A 23777-nucleotide genomic window follows, 5' to 3' on the forward strand; every position below is an offset into this window, starting at 1 on the left:
CTGGACTACAGGCAGGCCAGTCTAGTACCCGCACTCTTTTACTATGAAGCCACGTTGATGTAACACGTGGCTTGGCATTGTCTTGCTGAAATAAGCAGGGGCGTCCATGGTAACGTTGCTTGGATGACAACATATGTTGCTCCAAAACCTGTATGTACCTTTCAGCATTAGTCGTGCCTTCACAGATGTGTAAGTTACCCATGTCTTGGGCACTAATACACCCCCATACCATCACAGATGCTGGCTTTTCAACTTTGCGCCTATAACAATCCGGATGGTTCTTTTCCTCTTTGGTCCGGAGGACACGACGTCCACAGTTTCCAAAAAACTATTTGAAATGTGTACTCGTCAGACCACAGAACACTTTTCCATTTTGTATCAGTCCATCTTAGATGAGCTCAGGCCCAGCGAAGCCGACTGCGTTTCTGGGTGTTGTTGATAAACGGTTTTCGCCTTGCATAGGAGAGTTTTAACTTGCACTTACAGATGTAGCGACCAACTGTAGTTACTGACAGTGGGTTTCTGAAGTGTTCCTGAGCCCATGTGGTGATATCCTTTATACACTGATGTCGCTTGTTGATGCAGTACAGCCTGAGGGATCGAAGGTCACGGGCTTAGCTGCTTACGTGCAGTGATTTCTCCAGATTCTTTGAACCCGTTGATGATATTACGGACCATAGATGGTGAAATCCTTAAATTCCTTGCAATAGCTGGTTGAGAAAGGTTTTTCTTAAACTGTTCAACAATTTGTTGACAAAGTGGTGACCCTCGCCCCATCCTTGTTTGTGAATGACTGAGCATTTCATGGAATCTACTTTTATACCCAAGCATGGCACCCACCTGTTCCCAATTTGCCTGTTCACCTGTGGGATGTTTCAAATAAGTGTTTGATGAGCATTCCTCAACTTTATCAGTATTTATTGCCACCTTTCCCAACTTCTTTGTCTCTTGTTGCTGGCATCAAATTCTAAAGTTAATGATTATTTGCAAAAAAAAAATGTTTATCAGTTTGAACATCAAATATGTTGTCTTTGTAGCATATTCGACTGGATATGAGTTGAAAATGATTTGCAAATCATTGTATTCCGTTTATATTTACATCTAACATAATTTCCCAACTCATATGGAAACGGGGTTTGTACTTGTATAACACTTTTCTACCTTCAAGGTACTCAAAGCGCTTTGACACCATTTCCACATTCACCCATTCACACACACATTCACACACTGATGGCGGGAGCTGTCATGCAAGGCCCTAACCACGACCCATCAGGAGCAAGGGTGAAGTGTCTTGCTCTAGGACACAACGGACGTGACTAGGTTGGTATAAGGTGGGGATCGATCAGGTATCCTCAGATTGCTGGCACGGCCACTCTCCCAATCGCGCCACGCTGGTTGGGAGTGTTAGAGTGTAAGAGTTAGCTTACACTAAAATAAAGTGAAGTGAATTATATTTATATAGCGCTTTTCTCTAGTGACTCAACGCGCTTTACATTGTGAAACCCAATATCTAAGTTACATTTAAACCAGTGTGGGTGGCACTGGGAGTAGGGGGATAAAGTGTTTTGCGAAGGACACAACGTCAGTGACTCGGATGTCGGAAGCGGGGATCGAACCTGGAACCCTCAAGTTGCTGGCACGGCCACTCTACCAACCGAGCTATACCGGTCATAATAATTATATGTATTATATGTAATATATTACATATAATAGTATATTACATATAATAGTGTAAGCTATGTTTTATTCATAGTACCAGATGCAGGGATTATTTGCACTCACCATTTATTTATATTCATAGTTTTAGCAAGTATGGACCCATTGGAACAGTCAACTTCCAAAATGATCAACCTATTTTGCAAAGGCATCCCACAAAACTGGCACATTGAAATTGTCAACGTTGTTTTGACATTTATTCCCCTGTGCTCTACTGGTCAGTGAAGCTGAATATTGCAGTGAGTGTGTGCACATTCACACAGCGACTCCCTTACAATCAGAAAATTAGACGCGTGACAACGTCAGCAACGGTGACAATTGCTTTCTACACAACAGCATCCAAAAAGGAACATCACACTCTTTTACACGGTACTAGAGCCATAACACAAACGGAACCTACCTCCAAAGTTGCAAAACTGCCAGGTTCACTCCTTTACTTGAGTCCTTGTTGTTGCTGTCCACACATGCAACGTAAAACCACCACCCTCATGTTCGTCATGGAAGTAGTGACTGACAAACAGCACAAATATTACTCCACAGTCTACTGTCTTTTGTTGAGCAGAGCTCTGTGCATTGAGATACATTTATGAACGTAATGATGGCCTACTGGTGCGAATTTATATATGTATAAATAATTTGGTTGTCAAGAGCAGGAGACGTTTCAGGAAAAGTGACAGAGGACATGAGTGTGTGGTAGGAGACAGTGAGGGAGTGCAAAAAGAAGCCTGCTCAGGTAGATTTAGGATGCATGAAGAGATGAGCTAGCGCAGCATAATTAGCCCGGGCTGCTTGGTTACCTTCCAAACAAAGCTGCTGATTTGTGGAGCAAATGGGGAGGGAGGGGTTGAGAGAGTTGGACAGAGAGAAACAAGGTGGGGGCAGCAAGGAGAGAGGGAGTTGAGGGGATTGATTGTGCCATGCCACACACACTTGACGCTCAGTCTCCCTTGGAGACTGTGGCGGCGCTGGATGACAGCATGACATTGCAACAGTAACGCGTCCACTTGACTGCACCGCCTCCAGTCAGCTGTGTCACTACTATCCAGACAGACAGAGGAGGAAGAGTGGAAGGGAGTGACTCGGCCTGGACTGGAGTGCTTGGAAAACAAGTTGACAGATCTGGGAAACAGCCAGGCGCAGTGGGGTTGGTGGTGGGAGGGGGGGGCGTGTTTGGCGGGGGGATAAGTGAAGAGCGTGAAGAAGACGAAGCGGAGGAGTAAGGATGCACGGAGCAAGGAGGAAGAGCTGCTGAGCGTGCACTCTCACACAAACACACACACATAGACTTCCCGGGGAAGGACAGTGTGTTGTGGCCCCCAGTGGAGGATGAAGAAGCACTCCGCCCGGGTGGCTCCTCTCAGCTCTTACAGCACTCAGGTCCTGACCTGTCCCATCTCTGAAGGTAACTCTACATGCCTTTGTCTTGTACTAAATGTGGGTGAATTGAGGCACTTTGCCAGCGTCTATGTGACAAAGATGGATGGGAGATAAACAAGAGCTACACACCGTTGCATCTTTAGAAGCATGCAGATAGACAGCCGCTGCACATTCAAGCCTGGATAGAAAAAACCCCACACATCAGCAAGTTGTTCTTTCGCTTAGCTGAACAATTCTGCTTTCAACAACAATACGCATCCTTATCCTTCTTGAACTTTTTCTAAAGCCATCATCTAATCCAAGCGGTTTACCTTTGTTTCTGAGATTACAATGAGATACCCTTAATCTTCTTTCTGTAAGCATCGTTATAATCCCACTCCTCCTTGAGACGACTTATCAAGGCTGCGCTCTTCAGACGTGCCCCGTGAGCTCGCGCGGGTGCCCATCCATCAACGTCGCCATAAAACACACACCAGATTGAAATGTTGGGTTGGAGCGGCGTAGTGCATCACACAGGGTGGAGGAACTCCAATAAAAGCCAGCTGGTAATGAATGATTCTATGCAGCACAGTGAGATAGTGAGATTGAATCAGGTTAGTGCTTTGAATGACCTCCTCCACCATAGTGGCCACAATTCAATGTAAATATGGCCATTGATTCTCTTTGACTTTAAACTGAAATAATGCCGAAGCTTTTCAACTTTATTTTGTGCACAGAAGCACAGCCACATGTGAAAGGAGTGTTAGACCATGAGAGCTGATTTTCTGAGGCAGGGGACTGCTTTTAAAATTACTGCATGCTGGCTCCAGTTCAGCCTGTAGTGGCTTTTATACCTCAAAGTTTCAGGTTTACTTTGTAGCGCCAATCACAAATTATTATATTTTTAATTAGTAAATGAAAAGAATCAGACAAGAAGAGGAATGGAGCTGCTCTTCTCTTGTATAATGGGATGGCAACAACTCCCTTTCACTAATCCCCTAATTTTGTAATGTAGTTCATATGCCTGTGTTGTACCATTTAGTAAATACCTTGGTATGTTTTTAGGAGAGACTGAGAACATGCAGGTGAACCACTTTTTTCCAATTTACCATAGCTGCAAGATACAATGTAAAAGTATCTCAAAGAAAAAGTTCAGCATGTGCCATCAGATGAGGTCTTGTTTCTATTTTGACCTACACACAATTCTAAACTCTGAAGGCATTTTACTGCTAGCGACATTTAGGGAGGGAAAGTGTGCCTAAATAAACAAACATGGGTGGAACTTTATATTTTATTTTCTTGCAAGCTACATCAACAAATGTGTATTACATATGTTGGTTCAAGTTAGACATATTGGGTTCATGTAAGAGAGATTATGTTGGTGTTGAACCAACAAAGTCAGTGATTTTCATCAATTTTACTTATTTAAGAACAGTTTTCACAAAGGAATGAAACACTACCTAATATTTATAATATTACAACCAACCAGTTCCATTCAACTACTTTTTCTAGGCTAAATATATATTTTTAAAAACACTTTTTAATACACTGTGATTAACTCACAAAATGTAATGGCATGGAATAAAACATCATATAAATAATAATAACATAAATATTAGGGATGCTCCAAAAAAATGGATTCACATCTGAATTGGATTCACATTTGGTTTGTGATTAAAATGTTCATAAATTGTACAGCAAAACATTGCATGTAACAAACTAGTCTATTTGCTCGCGTATCATTCCACCAGTGCCCAAACAAAAAATCCCACACGTTGGTGACTCAGTCTGTATACGACTACAAAATAACCCACCATGGAGCCAAAGAAAGTAGCGAGTGCCAGCACTTTGACCTTTTGAAATAGAATACGAATGAAAACAGAGGTCCTGCTGTATAAATATAAACTATATTATAAAAATAACACAAGACATAACACATGAAACATGCATCAAAAAGGAAAAATTGCTTATTATTAATCAATAAACTAGTAGCATTGGCTATCATAAACACAATAAAACTCTCCAATCCTACAGATCATAAGTTTGAGAATGGCCCAATATATTGTATAGTACACAGATGTGTGTAAGTGGTACTTTTACCAGCTAAGTGTGAGAGTATTCTCTAGGCATCGATTACAGTTGGTTTCCTATGCATAACAGTAACAGTCAATGTTTAACTTTACCAGAGACATTACATTACCAATGAAATCTTTAATATATTGGGTTTATTTAAACATACTGCATTAACCTGTAATAATTATGAACATATGTGATGCAGATTAGGCATCCCACACAAGAGAGAGAAAAGATTTACAACAATCCATTTTCATTCAGCTTATCAGTGGCTGTACTCCCAGTGCTCTACTCCTTATCGATTCCAAAAAGTCCATAGATGCAATAATGAGCACCCCCAAGATGCTGTGCTGTACTAGAAGTGGGATACTCACTTCATATGCTGAGCTAGCAGAGAGCTCATGCAGCCAGCAGTCATCTTTGATTTCCTGGCCTGGTGAAAATTGATCAGTGCACGCTGATAAGTGAAGAATGTACCTGAACGTGTGCGCCTATGCATCTACATTAGGGCTGCAGCTAATAATTATTTTAGTAATCGAGTAATCAATCGATTAGTTTGTTCGATTAAACAGATAAAATACACTTTATAGCCTTTATGCGTATTTTAGGAAACATTGTTGAAATAAACAAAGCATGTTCTGTTAACCTGCAAAACATTTTTTAAATAAATGCACATTATCAACATTAAAATTGCACTTTTAATATTTGTGCATTGATGAAAGAAAGAAAAAAGTTTGCCGCCACTCAGATCACGGCACCCACGCACCACCGCTCTCATGTGTGCTCTTATTGCAGCAGTCATGCGGAAACAATGTCTGTGTATTTACAGTTCCGGGCACTCCGTGCGGTCCACATTTTATACATTTTTATTAGTTAATTCATTAGATGATTAATCGAAATTCCAAACTATAAATCAATGCTATTTTCTAGTAGAATTCACCGATTAATCGTTGTAGCCATAATCTACATACAGTAATGTGCTAATATATTCTCCTTTCAGATATTTTATCTTACTGTATTCATATTCTTGTTTTATTCATCTTGTTTTAATTTGTAATTATTTTTTTTAGCTTGTTTATCTTAGTTTTGCTGGTTAATGTTTCATGTAGCACCATTGCACCAAAAAATATTCCTAGCATGTGAACCCTCACTGGCAACGGCAATAAAAGGATTCTGATGCTTTCCCCCAAGAGGTACTTTAAATACTGTCACTCATTTGTCACTTGTGACGAAAAATGTCAGATTTTCCAAAAACTGCTGTAAAAACAGAAGCTTGAAATGTTAAAGAGGTTATATTAAAAAATGTTGTTATACTTGTGCAACGACAATACAAATCCATCCATCTATTATATGATTTTTTTTCTCCTACATTTAAAACACTTCCTTGTGGTCTACATGACATGTAATTGTGTTGCTTTGGTTAAAATTGTTCATAGATTGTATTTTATCATCATCGGCGGTCACTCGAAGCGAGTATGACGGTCCTCCTGGTAGGGGTGTATCCCTTTATGGAGGATGCATGTACGTGACTTTGCTTAACGTGGGGAGACTGGTGCACAGACAGTCACCACACGATCCTTGACAGATCCGGGTCAGGGTCCAGTGGCATGGAGTCCAAGACGACTTGGGACCCTTTTCTGCTGCAGCCTTCATCCGCCATCCCAGCCGTTGTGACGCTCCATAGGGTTAGCAGTCATCCTCCGTCTGTTCCACCGTTGAGGTCTTGGGTTGTTATTTCCCCATAACTGGGCCCACATGGATGTGGGGGTGCCTTCTTCCGCCATTGCAGCCGTTGTGGTAGTTCTTACATCTACCATCTTCAGCCTGCTCCGCCGTTGAGGTCTTCACCGTAACCCTGGCTAGGGGGCAGTCAGGTACTAGGCCTTTTCCAAGGGCCACCTGGGGTAACAGTAGTAAAGGGGTTAACCTCCTAGTGCCCCAAGGCCCCATAGAGGAGCCTCCACTGCCGGATGCACTTTAAGGTCATGCCCAGGACATTGTATGGTATGACATGTATGGATTGACATTGTATTTTATAGACCATCTTCAAGCCACTTTCTGACTGTCTATCCAGAGTACACCGTTTTGTGGGCGGTCTTATTTACGTGTTAAAACCCTCCTCCAGGCCAAGTCTCCTCTGACACCCAGTCAGCTGTGTTGTAGTTTTTATCGCTTTCATATCGGGTCTACTGACAAATATCAGTTAAAACTATATGCTACTTTTATTAGAAATGGCAACAGCATTTTGCCATTTAGCATGCATGTTTATGTCCAGTACAAGACAGTCTGCCCCACAACAAGAGACTATAGAGAAAAATAAAGAAATTATTGACTACAACTGAATAAAAATGGTAAACCACTGCAAAGCTCTTCGGGTACCCCTCTACCATGTATAGAGATGTCCGCTGACGTAATTAAAGCAAACTACGTCACAATCGTCTCAAATTCCAAACAGCTTGTGTTGCGTCGGACCAGTCTTCCTCTCAGGGAATAAAAGACACTGGTCAATCCCAAGTTCTTTCGGATGACATATATGTTGAGTAAGAAGGACCACCAAGACAGAATAGCAATATTACCAAGTTTTACTAAAGCTTTAGGAGACCAGTCCTTACAAATGCGGTAATAGCAGCATCAAGAAGCGGTCTGAAAATCAAAAGGAAAGAGTCAGCGTATGAAAAGAGCCCTCTCCCACCCAGAGATAATTACAGCCTTATTGTTCTAAACTGATAAGGTAAAAAAGGTAGTACATTATACTCCCAATAGACATTCCAGTGCCTTCAAGGGGAAACAGAATTATGAGCTAACAAAAGGAAAAAGCACAAAGTGTGCACATGAGAAATATTAGCTGCTTTAAACATGACTATGAATAAAGAAAGAACTCTTAAAAATATATGCATTCTCCACACTTGTTTGGAGCAACTTTGGAAGAAGGCAAGATTGTATTATAGATATCTCCACCATTCCGTTGTGGTTTGATTTCACACTTTCAGGACTTATAGGGATCCCAAATACACAAAAACAGTTACCAACAGGTAAGAAAAGTTGGTTTTGCATAATACAACCCCTTTAAATATATGCTTTGAATGTCAGTATGTTTAGATAGCAGGAATGGTTTTCTATAATTAAAACAATAAAATAACACTTTGGACAATTGGACTTCTGAGCACTTACCTAAAAGGAATAGTATTTGCTGTATTAGTGATACAACTTACCTGAGTGACATTCTGTGACGTTTGTGGTATTTCTCTTCCCGATAGGAGAGGATGGTTTGGAGTCTCACGCTGAGACGCCAGGCAGCGAGACAAGCGAGGAGAGCCTGTCGTACCAGACCTGCACCTGCACAGTGCTGAAGGTGCTAGGTGGTCTGCTGATGGTGCTCTGTGTCTCCTCCTCCTGGTTGGGTACCACTCAGGTGGTCAAGCTGACCTACCGGTCCTTCTCCTGTCCTTTCTTCATCTCCTGGTTCAGCAGCAACTGGAATATTCTCTTCTTTCCTATATACTACTTTGGACATGTGCTGATGACAAGAGAGAAGCAGACACTCATTCAAAAATTCAGGTGAATCATCTATTCAGTGTCTGAATTTAAAACAATATGTACTATTGGTTGGGTTTCATATAGTGTGGTGGTTCACTTGACTGATTTCCATGCAGTCAAAATAGGCTCAGTTCCTACTTAGTGATGTGTGAGTGTGAATGCTAATTTCTTTCTGCCTTGTGACTCCAGGGTGCAGTTAGCCTCTTGCCCAAATGCAAATGCAAGCTTTACACAAAATACTCAGTTTGATGTTTAATGACCTAGAATACAAATTGTGAGCCTGTTTGGGTCCCACATAAACCTTAAGAAAGTCAATGACTTCACTATAAAAGTGGGTGACATTGTTATCACCAGGAAGGATGAGGTCACCTACCTAGGTTCCATTCTAGAGGCTAATCTTTCCTGTGATAAAATGGCAACCAAGGTAATCAAAAAGGTCAACCAACGAACGAGATTTATCTATAGAATCTCCTCTCTGGTCAACAAAAGCACCATGAAGATTCTGGTGGGAACTCTCGTTCAACACTTTTTCAATTACACATGCACCTCCTGGTACCCTAGCACCTCCAAAACCCTCAAATCTAGACTCCAAACATCCCAGAACAAGCTAGTCAGATTACTTCTAGACCTCCACCCCATATCCCACCTCACTCCTACCCACTTCTCCAAAGTGGGCTGGCTCAGGGTGGAGGACAGAGTAAAACAACTTGCACTGAGCCTAGTCTATAAAATCCGCTACACCTCCCAGATACCGAAGTACATGTCAAACTACTTCCTTAACGTAAATGACCGCCATAACCACAACACCAGAGGGAGCTCCACTAACCACGTTAAACCCAGATTCCGATCTAACAAAGGTCTTAACTCATTCTCTTTCTATGCCACATCAATGTGGAATGCGCTCCCAACAGGAATAAAAGAAAGGGCACCTCTATCCTCCTTCAAAACCGCAATAAAAGTACACCTCCAGGCAACTTCAACCCTAAACTAACACCCTCCCCGGATTGTTGTTAATAATCAAATGTAAACAATGAAATGCAGATATTTTTCTTATGCTTTCTGATCTCTCTCTCTCTCTCTCTATGTCCACTACTTGCTGCTTATATCCTACCAAGTCACTGTTTCAATATCCATTTCTCTGTTCTCAATTGTTGATGACTGATGATAACAACCAAACCTAACCCTCCCCCCCCCCCCCCCCCACCTCACCCCGAATTGTAAATAATGTAAATAATTCAATGTATACACCCTGATGATTATCTTGTGTGATGACTGTATTATGATGATAGTATATACCGTATTTTCCGCACCATAAGGCGCCCTGGGTTAAAAGCCGCGCCTTCAATGAAGGGCATATTTCAAAACTTTGTCCACCTATAAGCCGCCCGGTGTTGTAAGCCGCATCTAACTGCGCTAAAGGAATGTCAAAAAAAAACAGTCAGATAGGTCAGTCAAACTTTAATAATATATTAAAAACCAGCGTTCTAACAACTCTGTTCACTCCCAAAATGTACAAATGTGCAATCACAAACATAGTAAAATTCAAAATAGTGCAGAGCAATAGCAACATAATGTTGCTCGAACGTTAATGTCACAACACACAAAATAAACATAACGCTCACTTTCTGAAGTTATTCTTCATTCATAAATCCCTCGAATTATTCTCCTTCGTTGTCCGAATTGAAAAGTTGGGCGAATGTGGGATCCAAAATGTCGTCTGGCGCTGTCTCCCTGCCTCCCTGTCTTGGTGAACGTCACGTGTGTTCGCCTTCTGTCATCCATTGTTCCCACGCAGTTAGCAGTCTAGCTTCGAATGCCCTGTTGACACCAATATCTAGCGGCTGGAGGTCTTTTGTCAATCCACCCGGAATGACGGCGAGTATTGAATTAAGCGCGTAAGCGTGTCTCTTAATGTGATGTTATGAGCTAGCAAATATAACAACTACACTACCCAGCATGCAACGATAGTGACGAGCATGCGCGGTAGCCCTGAGAAGCGTTGTTGTATGTGCTGGCAGTTAGAATGTGGTTATGAGCACGCTGTGAGTAAACGTTGAGAACTCAGTTAACACGCCTCGTCTGCATTATTTATAATTAGACAGACAACACACTTAATAGGAGCCATTTTGGGGTCTTTACATAAACACACAAATGGAAATGAAACGTCACATATCCCAGCATGCACCGCGCGCTTCTTCTACGGGGAAAAAAGATGGCGGCTGTTTACCGAAGTTGCGAGACCGAAACTTTATGAAAATGAATCTTAATATTTATCCATATATAAAGCGCACCGGGTTATAAGGCGCACTGTCAGCTTTTGAGAAAATTTGTGGTTTTTAGGTGCGCCTTATAGTGCGGAAAATACGGTATCTGTATCATGAATCAATTTAAGTGGACCCCGACTTAAACAAGTTGAAAAACTTATTGGGGTGTTACCATTTAATGGTCAATTGTACGGAATATGTACTTCACTGTGCAACCTACTAATAAAAGTCTCAATCAATCAATCAAGCAATCAAAACCCTTTTATCAATTCCAATATCAGTGACTTTTGAATTGACAAATGTTTGGGTTAGGTTGATTGGCAACACTAAATTGGCCCTAGTGTGTGAATGTGAATGTGAATGTTGTCTGTCTATCTGTGTTGGCCCTGTGATGAGGTGGCGACTTGTCCAGGGTGTACCCCGCCTTCCGCCTGAATGCAGCTGAGATAGGCTCCAGCGCCCCCCGCGACCCCGAAAGGGACAAGCGGTAGAAAATGGATGGATGGATGGATGGATGGGTTGAATGCCCCAAAACTACTTTTGCGAAGCAGTTATACTGTACCTCAGTTTTCATATCCCCTGGTTTTCGGCAAAGATTTTTACAAAATATGTGTCTCTGTTTTGGCATAATTAAACACGTCTCTGTATGGCTGCAAAATATTCCACCAAAGAGCAAAATAAAAGGACAAATAAAAGAGTAAAAGCACAATTAAAGTCAACGAGAGCCTACAGTTCATGTTTCCAGAGTGTCACTAAACACACCACACTGCTATGGTAACACAAAGGGGTGATATGGCACACCCAGTTTTGTCGAGAGCCTGGTCTTGCACAGTCCCTTTGATGACAGGGGTTTTTCAAACTGCTTGTGGTTCTTCCCTTTGAATGTATCCAAATGTGATGTGCAAATGCAATGAAGCAACATTGTAACAATGTGGCAGGGTTCAACACATGATTCGTACATTCTAAGTAACAGCATGGCTGGGAAAGGCTACAAGCTGGCACTGTGCGCGTACGTACGTTTATTATATTAATAGTTAATAATAATTCCTGTGATGCACATTGAGCATATGTGCCCCCCAAATGTTATATCCTGTCTTTACAGCGTCATTACGAGTATGTGGTTAAAGTTAACGACTTGGCTGTCTGTTCTGGTTATGCTATATTTTAAGATTTTTCAAACAAGCTCCTGATTGTCACTGTGTTCAAAGTGTACTTATGTTAAAAACCCGTGCGTAAAGTGTGAAATACTAAACCACACCTTTTCCCCGGCACATGCACTGCTGCACTAACTTGCAAAATTAGTGAAATAGAGCAAATGTTTTCACTCCAGCAAGAAGCACCTCCAACTCATTCTTTGAAATTCTTCTTTTTGCAGTCTTCATCTTTGTGTTGTATATCTTTGTGTTTTCTGACTGTGTTTGTGTTTGAATAAGATGTGCATATTTGTGCCCTCTGTTCTTTGTTGATTGGGATGCACACAAGAAATGTGGTTGGATTAATGCGTGTGCACACTCTATTACATTTGAATTTGTGCGTACATTGTTATCTGGATTTGAGCATACACCATTTTTAGTAGGAAAACCAGGCAAGTTTTAATACACGAGGCCCTGGTGTACCAATGTTTTTGTCTTGCCGGTGCAAACCATTTAAGAACTATGTTTTCTTTTGGCAGAGAGTGCAGTAAGCTGTTTGGGGATGAGGGCATGACTCTGAAGCTTTTTGTAAAAAGGACGGCGCCTTTCTCCATCCTGTGGACGCTGACAAACTACTTGTACCTTTTGGCCTTGAAGAAGCTGACCGCCACTGATGTCTCTGCCCTTTATTGCTGCCACAAGGCCTTCGTCTTTCTTTTGTCCTGGATTGTTCTTAAGGACCGCTTCATGGGAGTCCGAGTATGTACAGTATGATTACTTAAGCTCGTAAAAGATATCATTAATGATCCTTAAACTATTTCTTTAGATCGTGGCTGCCATTATGGCCATCACAGGTATCGTCATGATGGCGTATGCCGACGGTTTCCATGGGGATTCCTTTGTGGGCGTGGCATTGGCTGTGGGCTCAGCTTCAACATCAGCGCTTTATAAGGTAAGACCATCAACTACACAAGTGAATGAATCAAACGGCGTGTTAACTGTGGAATTCTGTCTTCTGGCCCTCCAGGTGCTGTTCAAGATGGTCCTGGGTAGTGCCAATCTCGGCGAGGTGGCTCATTTTCTTTCCACCATGGGTTTTTTCAATCTGATCTTCATCTCCTGCGTGCCACTCATCCTGTATTTCACCAAAGTAGAGCAATGGGGCTCACTGTCCTCGCTGCCTTGGGGGTACCTGTGTGGCCTGGCAGGACTTTGGCTAGGTGGGTACACAAATATTGTAGCATACGTCCATCGCTGGGCAGCACGGTGGAAGAGCGGTTAGTGCATCTGCCTCACAATACGAAGGTCCTTAGTAGTCCTGAGTTCAGTCCCGGGCTCGGGATCTTTCTGTGTGGAGTTTGCATGTTCTCCCCGTGACTGCGTGGGTTCCCTCCGGGTACTCCGGCTTCCTCCCACCTCCAAAAACATGCACCTGGGGATAAGTTGATTGGCAACACTAAATGGTCCCTAGTGTGTGAATGTGAGTGTGAATGTTGTCTGTCTATCTGTGTTGGCCCTGTGATGAGGTGGCGACTTGTCCAGGGTGTACCCCGCCTTCCGTCCGAATGCAGCTGAGATAGGCTGCAGCGACCTCCAGCGACCCCAAAAAGGGACAAGCGGTAGAAAATTGATGGATGAACGTCCATCGCTATATTCAGTACGCTGCATAAATTGCAATGAGACAAGAATTAATTTTACAGTCGTCTCTCGCTACATCGTTCATTCACCACATCGCACATTTTTGAAAAGCATATTCTACATGTTTTAGGCCTAAACTAAGTGTTGTGAATTGTGTGAAATAGCGCTTTTCTCTAGTGACTCAAAGCGCTTTACTTAGTGAAACCCATGATCTAAGTTACATTTAAACCAGTGTGGGTGGCACTGGGAGCAGGTGGGTAAAGTATCTTGCCCATGGACACAACGGCAGTGACTAGGATGGCGGAAGCTGAGATCGAGTCTGGAACCCTCAAGTTGCAGGCACGGCCGCTCTATCAACCGAGCCACAAGCTTTATTTTCTATTAGTATTATGTTCGATTGGCAAATATTCTCCAAGCGTGACTTTCGTTTACGAGTTAAAAGTTAAGTCTAATATGTATATAACAGAGCGCTAATCCTGGTGGTGTTCTCTCTTAACTGCGACAACCTCAAGATGACCATCTTTTGGCAGAACAACCTTTTGTATGACTTTATCTTCAAGTCCTGCCTACCAATAACCATCGCCACATTGGTGAGCCTTTAACGCAGGGGTCGTGAACCTTTTTGGCTGAGAGAGCCATATAATATTTTTTATTATATGGCTTTTTTTTATTACATATTTTAATGTGTGCATTTTTAAGAAAGACCAACATGTTTAGAGTATGATAAGTCTCTTATTCTTTTTAATAACATTGTTATTCTTAAGATAACTCATAATAAATAAAATACTTCTTACCATTAATGCGACTTCTGGTGCTGCATGGTTTTGCTGATGGCTTTGTAGTCTGGTTGATACGTGGTTATTTTTAACACTGTGATTACCAGAGTAATTATTCATTACTTATCATGTTAAGCAAAGTTCAGCTAAGATTTATCTGAGAGCCAGATGCATTCATCAAAAGAGCCACATCTGGCCCTAGAGCCATAGGTTCCCTACCCTTGCTTTAAAGGGGAACATTATCACAATTTCAGAAGGGTTAAAACCATTAAAAATCAGTTCCCAGTGGCTTATTTTATTTTTCAAAGTTTTTTTTCAAAATTTTACCCATCATGCAATATCCCTAAAAAAAGCTTCAAAGTGCCTGATTTTAACCATCGTTATATACATCCGTCCATTTTCCTGTGACGTCACACAGTGATGCCAATACAAACAAACATGGCGGATAGAACAGCAAGATATAGCGACATTAGCTCGGATTCAGACTTCAGCGGCTTAAGCGATTCAACAGATTACGCATGTATTGAAACGGATGGTTGTAGTGTGGAGGCAGGTAGCGAAAACGAAATTGAAGAAGAAACTGAAGCTATTGAGCCATATCGGTTTAAACCGTATGCAAGCGAAACCGACGAAAACGACACGACAGCCAGCGACACGGGAGAAAGCGAGGACGAATTTGGCGATCGCCTTCTAACCAACGATTGGTATGTGTTTGTTTGGCATTAAAGGAAACTAACAACTATGAACTAGGTTTACAGCATATGAAATACATTTGGCAACAACATGCACTTTGAGAGTGCAGACAGCCCATTTCAGGCGTGCTAAGAACATATATTTTTCCACGATTTCAGCACTCAGGTTAACCATACCTAAATAGACACAAAATACACAAGACTACCCGAATGTACTCGAATGATTGAAAAAAATAAATGTTTTTAAGCTAAATTATTGGTAAACACAGTTTATGTATAATAATTTACGAAAAACCGCGAGTAATGAATAAAGTTTTCATCGATTAATATATTCTGTAGACATACCCTCATCCGCTCTCTTTTCCTGAAAGCTGATCTGTCCAGTTTTGGAGTTGATGTCAGCATCTGCTTTGAGTGTCGCAGGATATCCACACATTCTTGCCATCTCTGTCGTAGCATAGCTTTCGTTGGTAAAGTGTGCGGAACAAACGACTGACCATTTTGTCGGCTTTCCCCACAGCCTCGTATTTTGAACAAATTTCGTCCAATTTCTTGCCACTTTCGCATCTCTGGGCCACTGGTGCAACTTGAATCCGTCCCTGTTGGTGTTGTTACACCCTCCGACAACACACCGACGAAAGTGAGAAAATGGCGGATTGCTTCCCGATGTGACGTCACAAGAGTGAATAATAGAAAGGCGTTTAATTCGCCAAAATTCACCCATTTAGAGTTCGGAAATCGGTTAAAAAAAAATATGGTCTTTTTTCTGCAACATCAAGGTATATATTGACGCTTACATAGGTCTGGTGATAATGTTCCCCTTTAACGTGAGCAATGTCAAATGACAACAGCCGGACGTAGCATCGGACATTCGGCCTGGCACCTCAGGCCAACAAGACCGCTCTCAGCTATTAAGAGCTGTCAAACCAAAGTGGAGATAAACTCCGTTGATGCACTTCATCTTTGACATCAGTACACAGCTTTGGCTTCAGCTATGTGGAACGACAACGCAGACACGCAATGCTAACAACACGCAATGCTAACAACACGCAATGCTAACAACACGCAATGCTAACATCAACGCTAGCTATCATAGCTGCGAGTGTCAAGTTGACCAGGTTTTTGCAGAACAATTTATGCCCGTGGTTTCAGCACACAAAGCCCACTTCTAACTTCAAGGAATTACCGCCCCACCTGTAGTGACCGGGCGACAACCATAGCAATGATGCTTGGAGGACCCTCCGGTTTACTGGTATGTGCAGCAAGGTTTCCCCCAGATTGCCAACATACCTGTGGCTGTGGGGGCGTGGTCAATATGACGTCATATAGTTTGCATCATCTGCCATGATGCATATATTTTCTTTAAAAAGGGTAAACAAAATGTATACATAGATTTAAAAACAAATCTGTTATGAATTAGTATTAACAATTTTTTTTTTCTTTTATCATTTTGTACTTTTTACAAGTTTCTGGAGACTTCTGAAATCCTTTTAGTGAATTTTTCTTTATTAAAAATGACTAGCAACAAATTTAGCATCTTTTTCTGGTGTTATTGGAATGTGTTTATAGACACTTTACTTCTGTTGCTCCATGTCCGCGACGAACAGCGAGAGCTGCAACAAGCCTTGCGTCACACTTGCTTTGCGCTGCTGCTCCAGGTGGACTTTCTCTCCTGTCCTCTTAATATTTGCACATTTTGTAGATCCCTTTTTCCACGGGTATATTTCATATATATTAAAATATGTCCACATCGCAGACATGCTGCCTCTGCTCCAGACAATCCTGTGCGTATTGCTTACATCATCAAAACATCTTGTTTCTCAGTGCTGTTTCGGTAATCAAAGTCTTTTGTCAGCTTATCAACGTCAATAGTGCACAAGTAATAGACTATATACCGTATATCTATTCATTAAAAATTAAATACTAAAAACAGACCTTGTTTGTATATTTAAAGACAAAACTTTGTGATCTATGTGACAAAGTGTATTATTATTAGTTATTGATAGGTAGTAATATGATTTCAGTTTTTTGTCATTGTGTTAAATATTTTTGCTATGTTTTTTACATTTCTACTGTTGTATTCCCTTTTATTTTATTTCAACAATATGGTGCAGGTAAACAACTCGAGTTGCGGGACTCAAATGGCCTCTGGCCCGCACTTTTTTGTCATTTTCGTCAGCCACACAAAAACTTTAGCTCTTGAACTCTAGTAACATGTTTGTTTTGTTGTGTCTTTTACAGTGTTCAACATCCTAGTTCATGTTGGCGTGGTGCTGACATACCCTATTCTCATCTCCATAGGAACTCTACTAAGTGTGCCTGGAAATGCAGGTAAAGTTCCTATATATTTACTGATAAACAGTATCCAGTATTGCAGTAGAAGCTACAAACACTCAATAAACTGAAGACTTCCAGCAAGTTCAAACAAACATATGTTTTAAATTTGCACCAAATTGCACTCTATAATAGCGTGTCAACCGCTGCATATGAGTGAGTTTTGTTATTCGGATTTCCCTAACCACGACACATCAGGAGCAGGGGTGAAGTGTCTTGTTCAAGGACACAACGGACGTGACTAGGTTGGTAGAAGCTGGGGATCGAACCAGGAACCCTCAGGTTGCTGGCACGGCCACTCTCCCAACTGCGCCACACCGTTCCCCTGTCCCGTCTTTTAAAATATAAACAATTCCTTGTTCCAAAGACTTTATCCGCTATTTAATTGAATGTACCACTTTGCAAAACCCTTATGAGGGATTTATAAATGAGCTATTAGCAAGTTTGTAAAAACTTTATAAGGTTCAGGGAATTGAGCACCCTTTGAGGAAAAAAAAGGAAAATTGAGAAAAAAAAAGAAGAAAACATTTCTATCAGCATGAGGTGCTGCCACGCGAACCTCCGCAAGAAAATGTTGGACATCAAGACTACATTTCCTGCCTTTGGGTGCATTTCTACTCTATATTTTACCTTTATATTTATTCACATCTATCAACCTCTTTTGGCCTTTTGCTTTGACACTTATGTGTCTCATGTAGTATAGCACAGAATTTTTTGTTTTTTTTAAGCAGATAATTTACTAACATTATTATTAAGGATGTCCGATAATATCGGCAGTTCGGTATTATCGGTCGTTAAATGCTTTAAAATGTAATATCGGAAATTATCGGTTTCAAAATTATCGGTATGACATTTTAAAACGCCGCTGTGTACACGGGCGTAGGGAGAAATGCAGAGCGCCAATAAACCTTAAACGCGCTGTCTTTGCGTGCCGGCCCAATCACATAATATCTACAGCTTTTTACACACGCAAGTGAATGCAAGCATACTTGGTCAAGAGCCATACAGGTCACACTGAGGGTGGCCGTATAAACAACTTTAACACTGTTACAAATATGCGCCACACTGTGAACCCACACCAAACAAGAATGACAAACACATTTCGGGAGAACATCCGCAACGTAACACAACATAAACACAACAGAACAAATACCCAGAACCCCTTGCAGCACTAACTCTTACGGGACGCTACAATATACACCCCCCCCACCACCCCCCACCCCAACCCTGCCCACCTCAACCTCCTCATGCTCTCTCAGGGAGAGCATGTCCCAAATTCCAAGCTGCTGTTTTGAGGCATGTTAATAAAAATAATGCACTTTGCGACTTCAATAATAAATATGGCAGTGCCATGTTGGCATTTTTTTCCTTAACTTGAGTTGATTTATTTTGGAAAACCTTGTTACATTGTTTAATGCATCCAGCGGGGCATCACAACAAAACTAGGCATAATAATGTGTTAATTCCACGACTGTATATATCGGTATCGGTTGATATCAGGATCGGAAATTAAGAGTTGGACAATATCGGCATATCGGATATTGGCAAAAAAGCCATTATAGGAAGTCTCTAATTATTATCATTAAAAATGTAATGTAAAATTATACAACATGCAAAGAACTCCAAAAACGTTTCCCATTTGGCACTTTTATCCTGTAGCCATGCCCCGTCGGGTAATATACTTCCGGAGTTGTGACCTCTGTTTACAATCTGTTGCGTCAAAAATACACCTTCTCACTGGCTACTACAAACCCCGTTTCCATATGAGTTGGGAATTGTGTTAGATGTAAATATAAACGGAATACAATGATTTGCAAATCTTTTTCAACCCATATTCAGTTGAATGCACTACAAAGACAAGATATTTGATGTTCAAACTCATAAACTTTATTTTTTTTTTGCAAATAATAATCAACTTAGAATTTCATGGCTGCAACACATGCCAAAGTAGTTGGGAAAGGGCATGTTCACCACTGTGTTACATGGCCTTTCCTTTTAACAACACTCAATAAACGATTGGGAACTGAGGAAACTAATTGAGAAATCACTCCACGTAAGCGGCATGGCCGGAAACCAACATTGAATGACCGTGACCTTCGATCCCTCAGACGGCACTGTATCAAAAACCGACATCAATCTCTAAAGGATGTCACCACATGGGCTCAGGAACACTTCAGAAAACCACTGTCACTAAATACAGTTCGTCGCTACATCTGTAAGTGCAAGTTAAAGCTCTACTATGCAAAGCGAAAGCCATTTATCAACAACATCCAGAAACGCCGCCGGCTTCTCTGGGCCCGAGATCATCTAAGATGGACTCATGCAAAGTGGAAATGTGTTCTGTGGTCTGACGAGTCCACATTTCAAATTGTTTTTGGAAATATTCGACATCGTGTCATCCGGACCAAAGGTGAAGCGAACCATCCAGACTGTTATCGACACAAAGTTGAAAAGCCAGCATCTGTGATGGTATGGGTGTGCATTAGGGCCCAAGGCATGGGTAACTTACACATCTGTGAAGGCACCATTAATGCTGAAAGGTACATACAGGTTTTGGAACAACATATGCTGCCATCTAAGCGCCGTCTTTTTCATAGATGCCCCTGCTTATTTCAGCAAGACAATGCCAAGCCACATTCAGCCCGTGTTACAACAGCGTGGCTTCGTAAAAAAAGAGTGCGGGTACTTTCCTGGCCCGGCTGCAGTCCAGACCTGTCTCCCATCAAAAATGTGTGGCGCATTATGAAGCGTAAAATACGACAGCGGAGACCCCGGACTGTTGAACGACTGAAGCTCTACATAAAACAAGAATGTGAAAGAATTCCACTTTCAAAGCTTCAACAATTAGTTTCCTCAGTTCCCAAACGTTTATTGAGTGTTGTTAAAAGAAAAGGCCATGTAACACAGTGGTGAACATGCCCTTTCCCAACTACTTTGGCACGTGTTGCAGCCATGAAATTCTAAGTTAATTATTATTTGCAAAAAATTATAAAGTTTATGAGTTTGAACATCAAATATCTTGTCTTTGTAGTGCATTCAACTGAATATGGGTTGAAAAAGATTTGCAAATCATTGTATTCCGTTTATATTTACATCTAACACAATTTCCCAACTCTTATGGAAACGGGGTTTGTACATCTAACACAATTTCCCAACTCATATGGAAACGGGGTTTGTAATATATACTCTAGAAGAGGGGTCCCCAAACTAAGGCCCGCGGGCCGGATCCGGCCCCCCAGCATCCAAAATCCGGCCCACAGGAAGTCTCAAGTTAAAGAAAAAGTTTTTTTTTTTTTTTAATCTTTCCTTTCTAATCCATTTTCTACCGCTTGTTACTCTTAGTGTCTCCTAGCCGCTAAGGCAAATCATATTGTCTAAAAATGAATTTTCTCATCGATAACGTGACAATGTTAAATGTGGATGAACATCAATGTTAATTGATGTTAAATGACAAAACGGATTATAAAGACAATGTATGTATCTATATATACATATATATATATATATATATATATATATATATATATATATATATATATATATATATATATATATATATATATATATATATATATATATATATATATATATATACATATATATATATATATATATATATATATATATATACAGCCTGGCCCCCTGCCAAATTTGGGGACCCCTGCTCTAGAACTACAACTGATTTGTAACTAACAGTGTTCGGATTGTAATCATCCAAATATGATTAGCAGCAAATTGGACAGCCGTCAACGTTGTGGCTGGGAGAGCAAACAGAGGCGACTACAAGGAAGCTAACTCGCGAGCTTGTTTCGGTGCTCCTGATCCTCTCAAGTTCTGCAACTCAGTGCACGTGTAGACAAGAAGAACAGCAAGTACCTGCGGCTGAGGCGAGCGTTCAACACACGTTGTTTAGATCATGGTTTTATTGATAATGCATTAAAAACACGCGAAAGAGATATTTTGACGCACAAATTAAGTTTAATTAAATTAAGTTTTGTAGAAATTTTGCGTGCTTGAAAATTATTTTTTGTTTGTTTTTTTGCTTGCTATAAATGATAGCTAAGAGCTAATTAAGAATTGTAAAGACATGATATGTCTTAGACTGTGCAATTAGTCTCCCTTTCAGCAACTGATGGTGACTGCAAGCTTTTTGTAGATGTTGCATAATCCTGTACACTAATACAAACGAAGTGCAATAAAAGCAGAGCTTCCTTGGCAGAGGGTATTAAAATGGTTGGGTTTTTTTCATGCAATAAAGGCCACCATGACAAACAGTGTACTCAGCACGTTTCCCAATCACCAGTGTTCCTCAGCATACTCCAAGTGTTACCTAGCAGAGGAAGGGTCAGATTGCCATGGTAATGCTTAATACTTGCAGAGCAGTTCTTAGCTTTAACTATAATAATCATGTATGACTGTCATGGAGTTACATTTGGTATCCCACTTGACACGCACAGAGGATGAAGTGGATCACTTGTACTTATGATAAGTTGCATTTTCTGCCCCAATTAATTTGTTTTGTTCTGTAACTCACCTGCCTTCTATCATTGCTTACTGTAGCTGTAGATGTTCTGAAGCATGAGGTGATCTTCAGCGTGGTGCGTCTGGCGGCCACCTGTATCATCTGCCTCGGCTTCCTGCTCTTGCTGCTTCCAGAGGAGTGGGACTCGGTTACATTGCGCTTTCTGGCCACCATCGCTGACAAGAAGTCAGAGGATCACGGCGAGGAGCTCACAGAGTCCAGCGTGCACACGAGAAGCCGCAGTCGAGCCAACGGTGCGGTTTCCCTTCCCTTAGCATGACCCTGAGGAACTCTTCTGTAAGATTTTCTTCCTCCACTGCCCACCCACAGAGTTGGACCACATGATGGACAATATCTGGAAGACAGGAGGACTGTAAACCACAATTTTATGGGCGATGTGTCACTTTCTCCAGCTGCACCTGGCCCACTACAAGAGGGATATTTATGAGTTTTGCAAATGGTAATGGTGGGAAGTGTTATTTACTTTCTTGATAAACCTGCGACACTCAATCCCTCGCACGCTGGCTGACCTCTGCCCTGCCCTGCTCTGCAGAATGTATTCCGTGAATATAAATTCTCACAGGGGCAGTCTGGCTTAACCTTGTATGTGCTTAGAGTTATTTATTTAGAGATAAGTAATACATATATTTATTTGAATAACAGCATTACATTTAGGAAAGACTAAGAGTTAATCAATGCATAATGTACAGCATATTTTCTTTTCTTTTTAATAAAAAGCCCATTTATTCTCCTTTATAGAAAGGAAATAACTTATGAAAAAACGTGTTGTTTTTTTTACATACAGTATGACTACTATATGACCTACCGAGGGTGTATGGAATAGAAAAACAGAAGCAAACTAATATAATCATTTAGGATGAACAACTTCCTAATATTACACAAGAAGCCTTAAAAATGTACATTTAAAAAATATATTTTAAAACTAATTTAAAAAATGTATTAACTTGACACTGTTGGAAAGAGTAGGATGGCTTTTTTCCAGGAGCTTGAAGGAAAGTCTCATCTGTACAAGGTATTCTTTAATGAGTAAGCTGCATTTGCATTTCATAAGTATCGGAGCTATTTCTGGATGGTGAAATAAGGGGCTTGCAAGTTCTTTTGAGAGGTGCGTAGAAGCTTTTGAAAGAGCATTTATATTGAAACTCTGCATTTAGTTGAGTGTACAGTATTTGTCATATATATACACACAAACATATATATATGTATATATATACACATATAAACACACATATAGATACATACTGTATATATACACACGTATAAACACACACATACATATATATATACACATATACATTTACATACATATACTCAGAAACATACATTTACATACATATACACATTAGACTTAGACTTAGACTTCCTTTTTATTGTCATTCAAATTTGAACTTTACAGCACAGATAAGAACACAATTTCGTTACATAAGCTCATGATAGTGCAGGATAAAAAAGCAATAAGGTGCATATATAAATAAATATATATAAATAATATGTAAATATATATAAAAAATAAATAAATATATATAAATAAATAAATAGATTACTGTACAGATAAATATATTGCACTTTTTCACATGCGTCCACGTTTATGGATGTATGTTATATTGTCTTTTTTTATTCCAGCGAGTTAATCCATTTTGGGGGTACTTGAGGGGATAATTTAATTATGATGCGTTCAAGAGTCTTACGGCCTGAGGGAAGAAGCTGTTACAGAA

At 40.7% G+C, this 23777-nt stretch overlaps 2 protein-coding genes across 4 annotated transcripts in view; one reads left to right on the forward strand and one right to left on the reverse strand.

The window, feature by feature from the left end:
• Window positions 1-3479, reverse strand: part of pgfb (placental growth factor b) — a 168074-nt gene extending 164595 nt beyond the window's left edge. The window contains exons 1-3 of the mRNA XM_061968803.2: window positions 3405-3479; window positions 3223-3271; window positions 2117-2226 (exon numbers count right to left, since the gene is read on the reverse strand). The gene's annotated coding sequence lies outside the window, so the exon portion shown is untranslated. The remainder of the gene's footprint in view (window positions 1-2116; window positions 2227-3222; window positions 3272-3404) is intronic.
• slc35f4 (solute carrier family 35 member F4) overlaps window positions 1-22880 on the forward strand; it is a 43053-nt gene extending 20173 nt beyond the window's left edge. Inside the window, exons 1-7 of one of the 3 annotated variants that reach the window (XM_061968801.2) lie at window positions 2951-3118; window positions 8403-8703; window positions 12619-12838; window positions 12906-13031; window positions 13107-13299; window positions 17427-17516; window positions 22080-22880. In XM_061968801.2, the coding sequence (XP_061824785.1) occupies window positions 3043-3118; window positions 8403-8703; window positions 12619-12838; window positions 12906-13031; window positions 13107-13299; window positions 17427-17516; window positions 22080-22321 (1248 nt within the window). In that variant the 5' untranslated portion in view covers window positions 2951-3042 and the 3' untranslated portion in view covers window positions 22322-22880. Of the gene's footprint in view, window positions 1-2950; window positions 3119-8402; window positions 8704-12618; window positions 12839-12905; window positions 13032-13106; window positions 13300-17426; window positions 17517-21250 lie in introns of those variants that run through there. The other 2 variants (XM_061968798.2, XM_061968799.2) reach the window with 2 other exon arrangements.
• The last annotated feature ends 897 nt before the right edge of the window (window positions 22881-23777 follow it).

This window comes from Nerophis lumbriciformis, linkage group LG08, assembly GCF_033978685.3.
Source record: "Nerophis lumbriciformis linkage group LG08, RoL_Nlum_v2.1, whole genome shotgun sequence".
Classification (NCBI taxonomy): Eukaryota; Metazoa; Chordata; class Actinopteri; order Syngnathiformes; family Syngnathidae; genus Nerophis; species Nerophis lumbriciformis.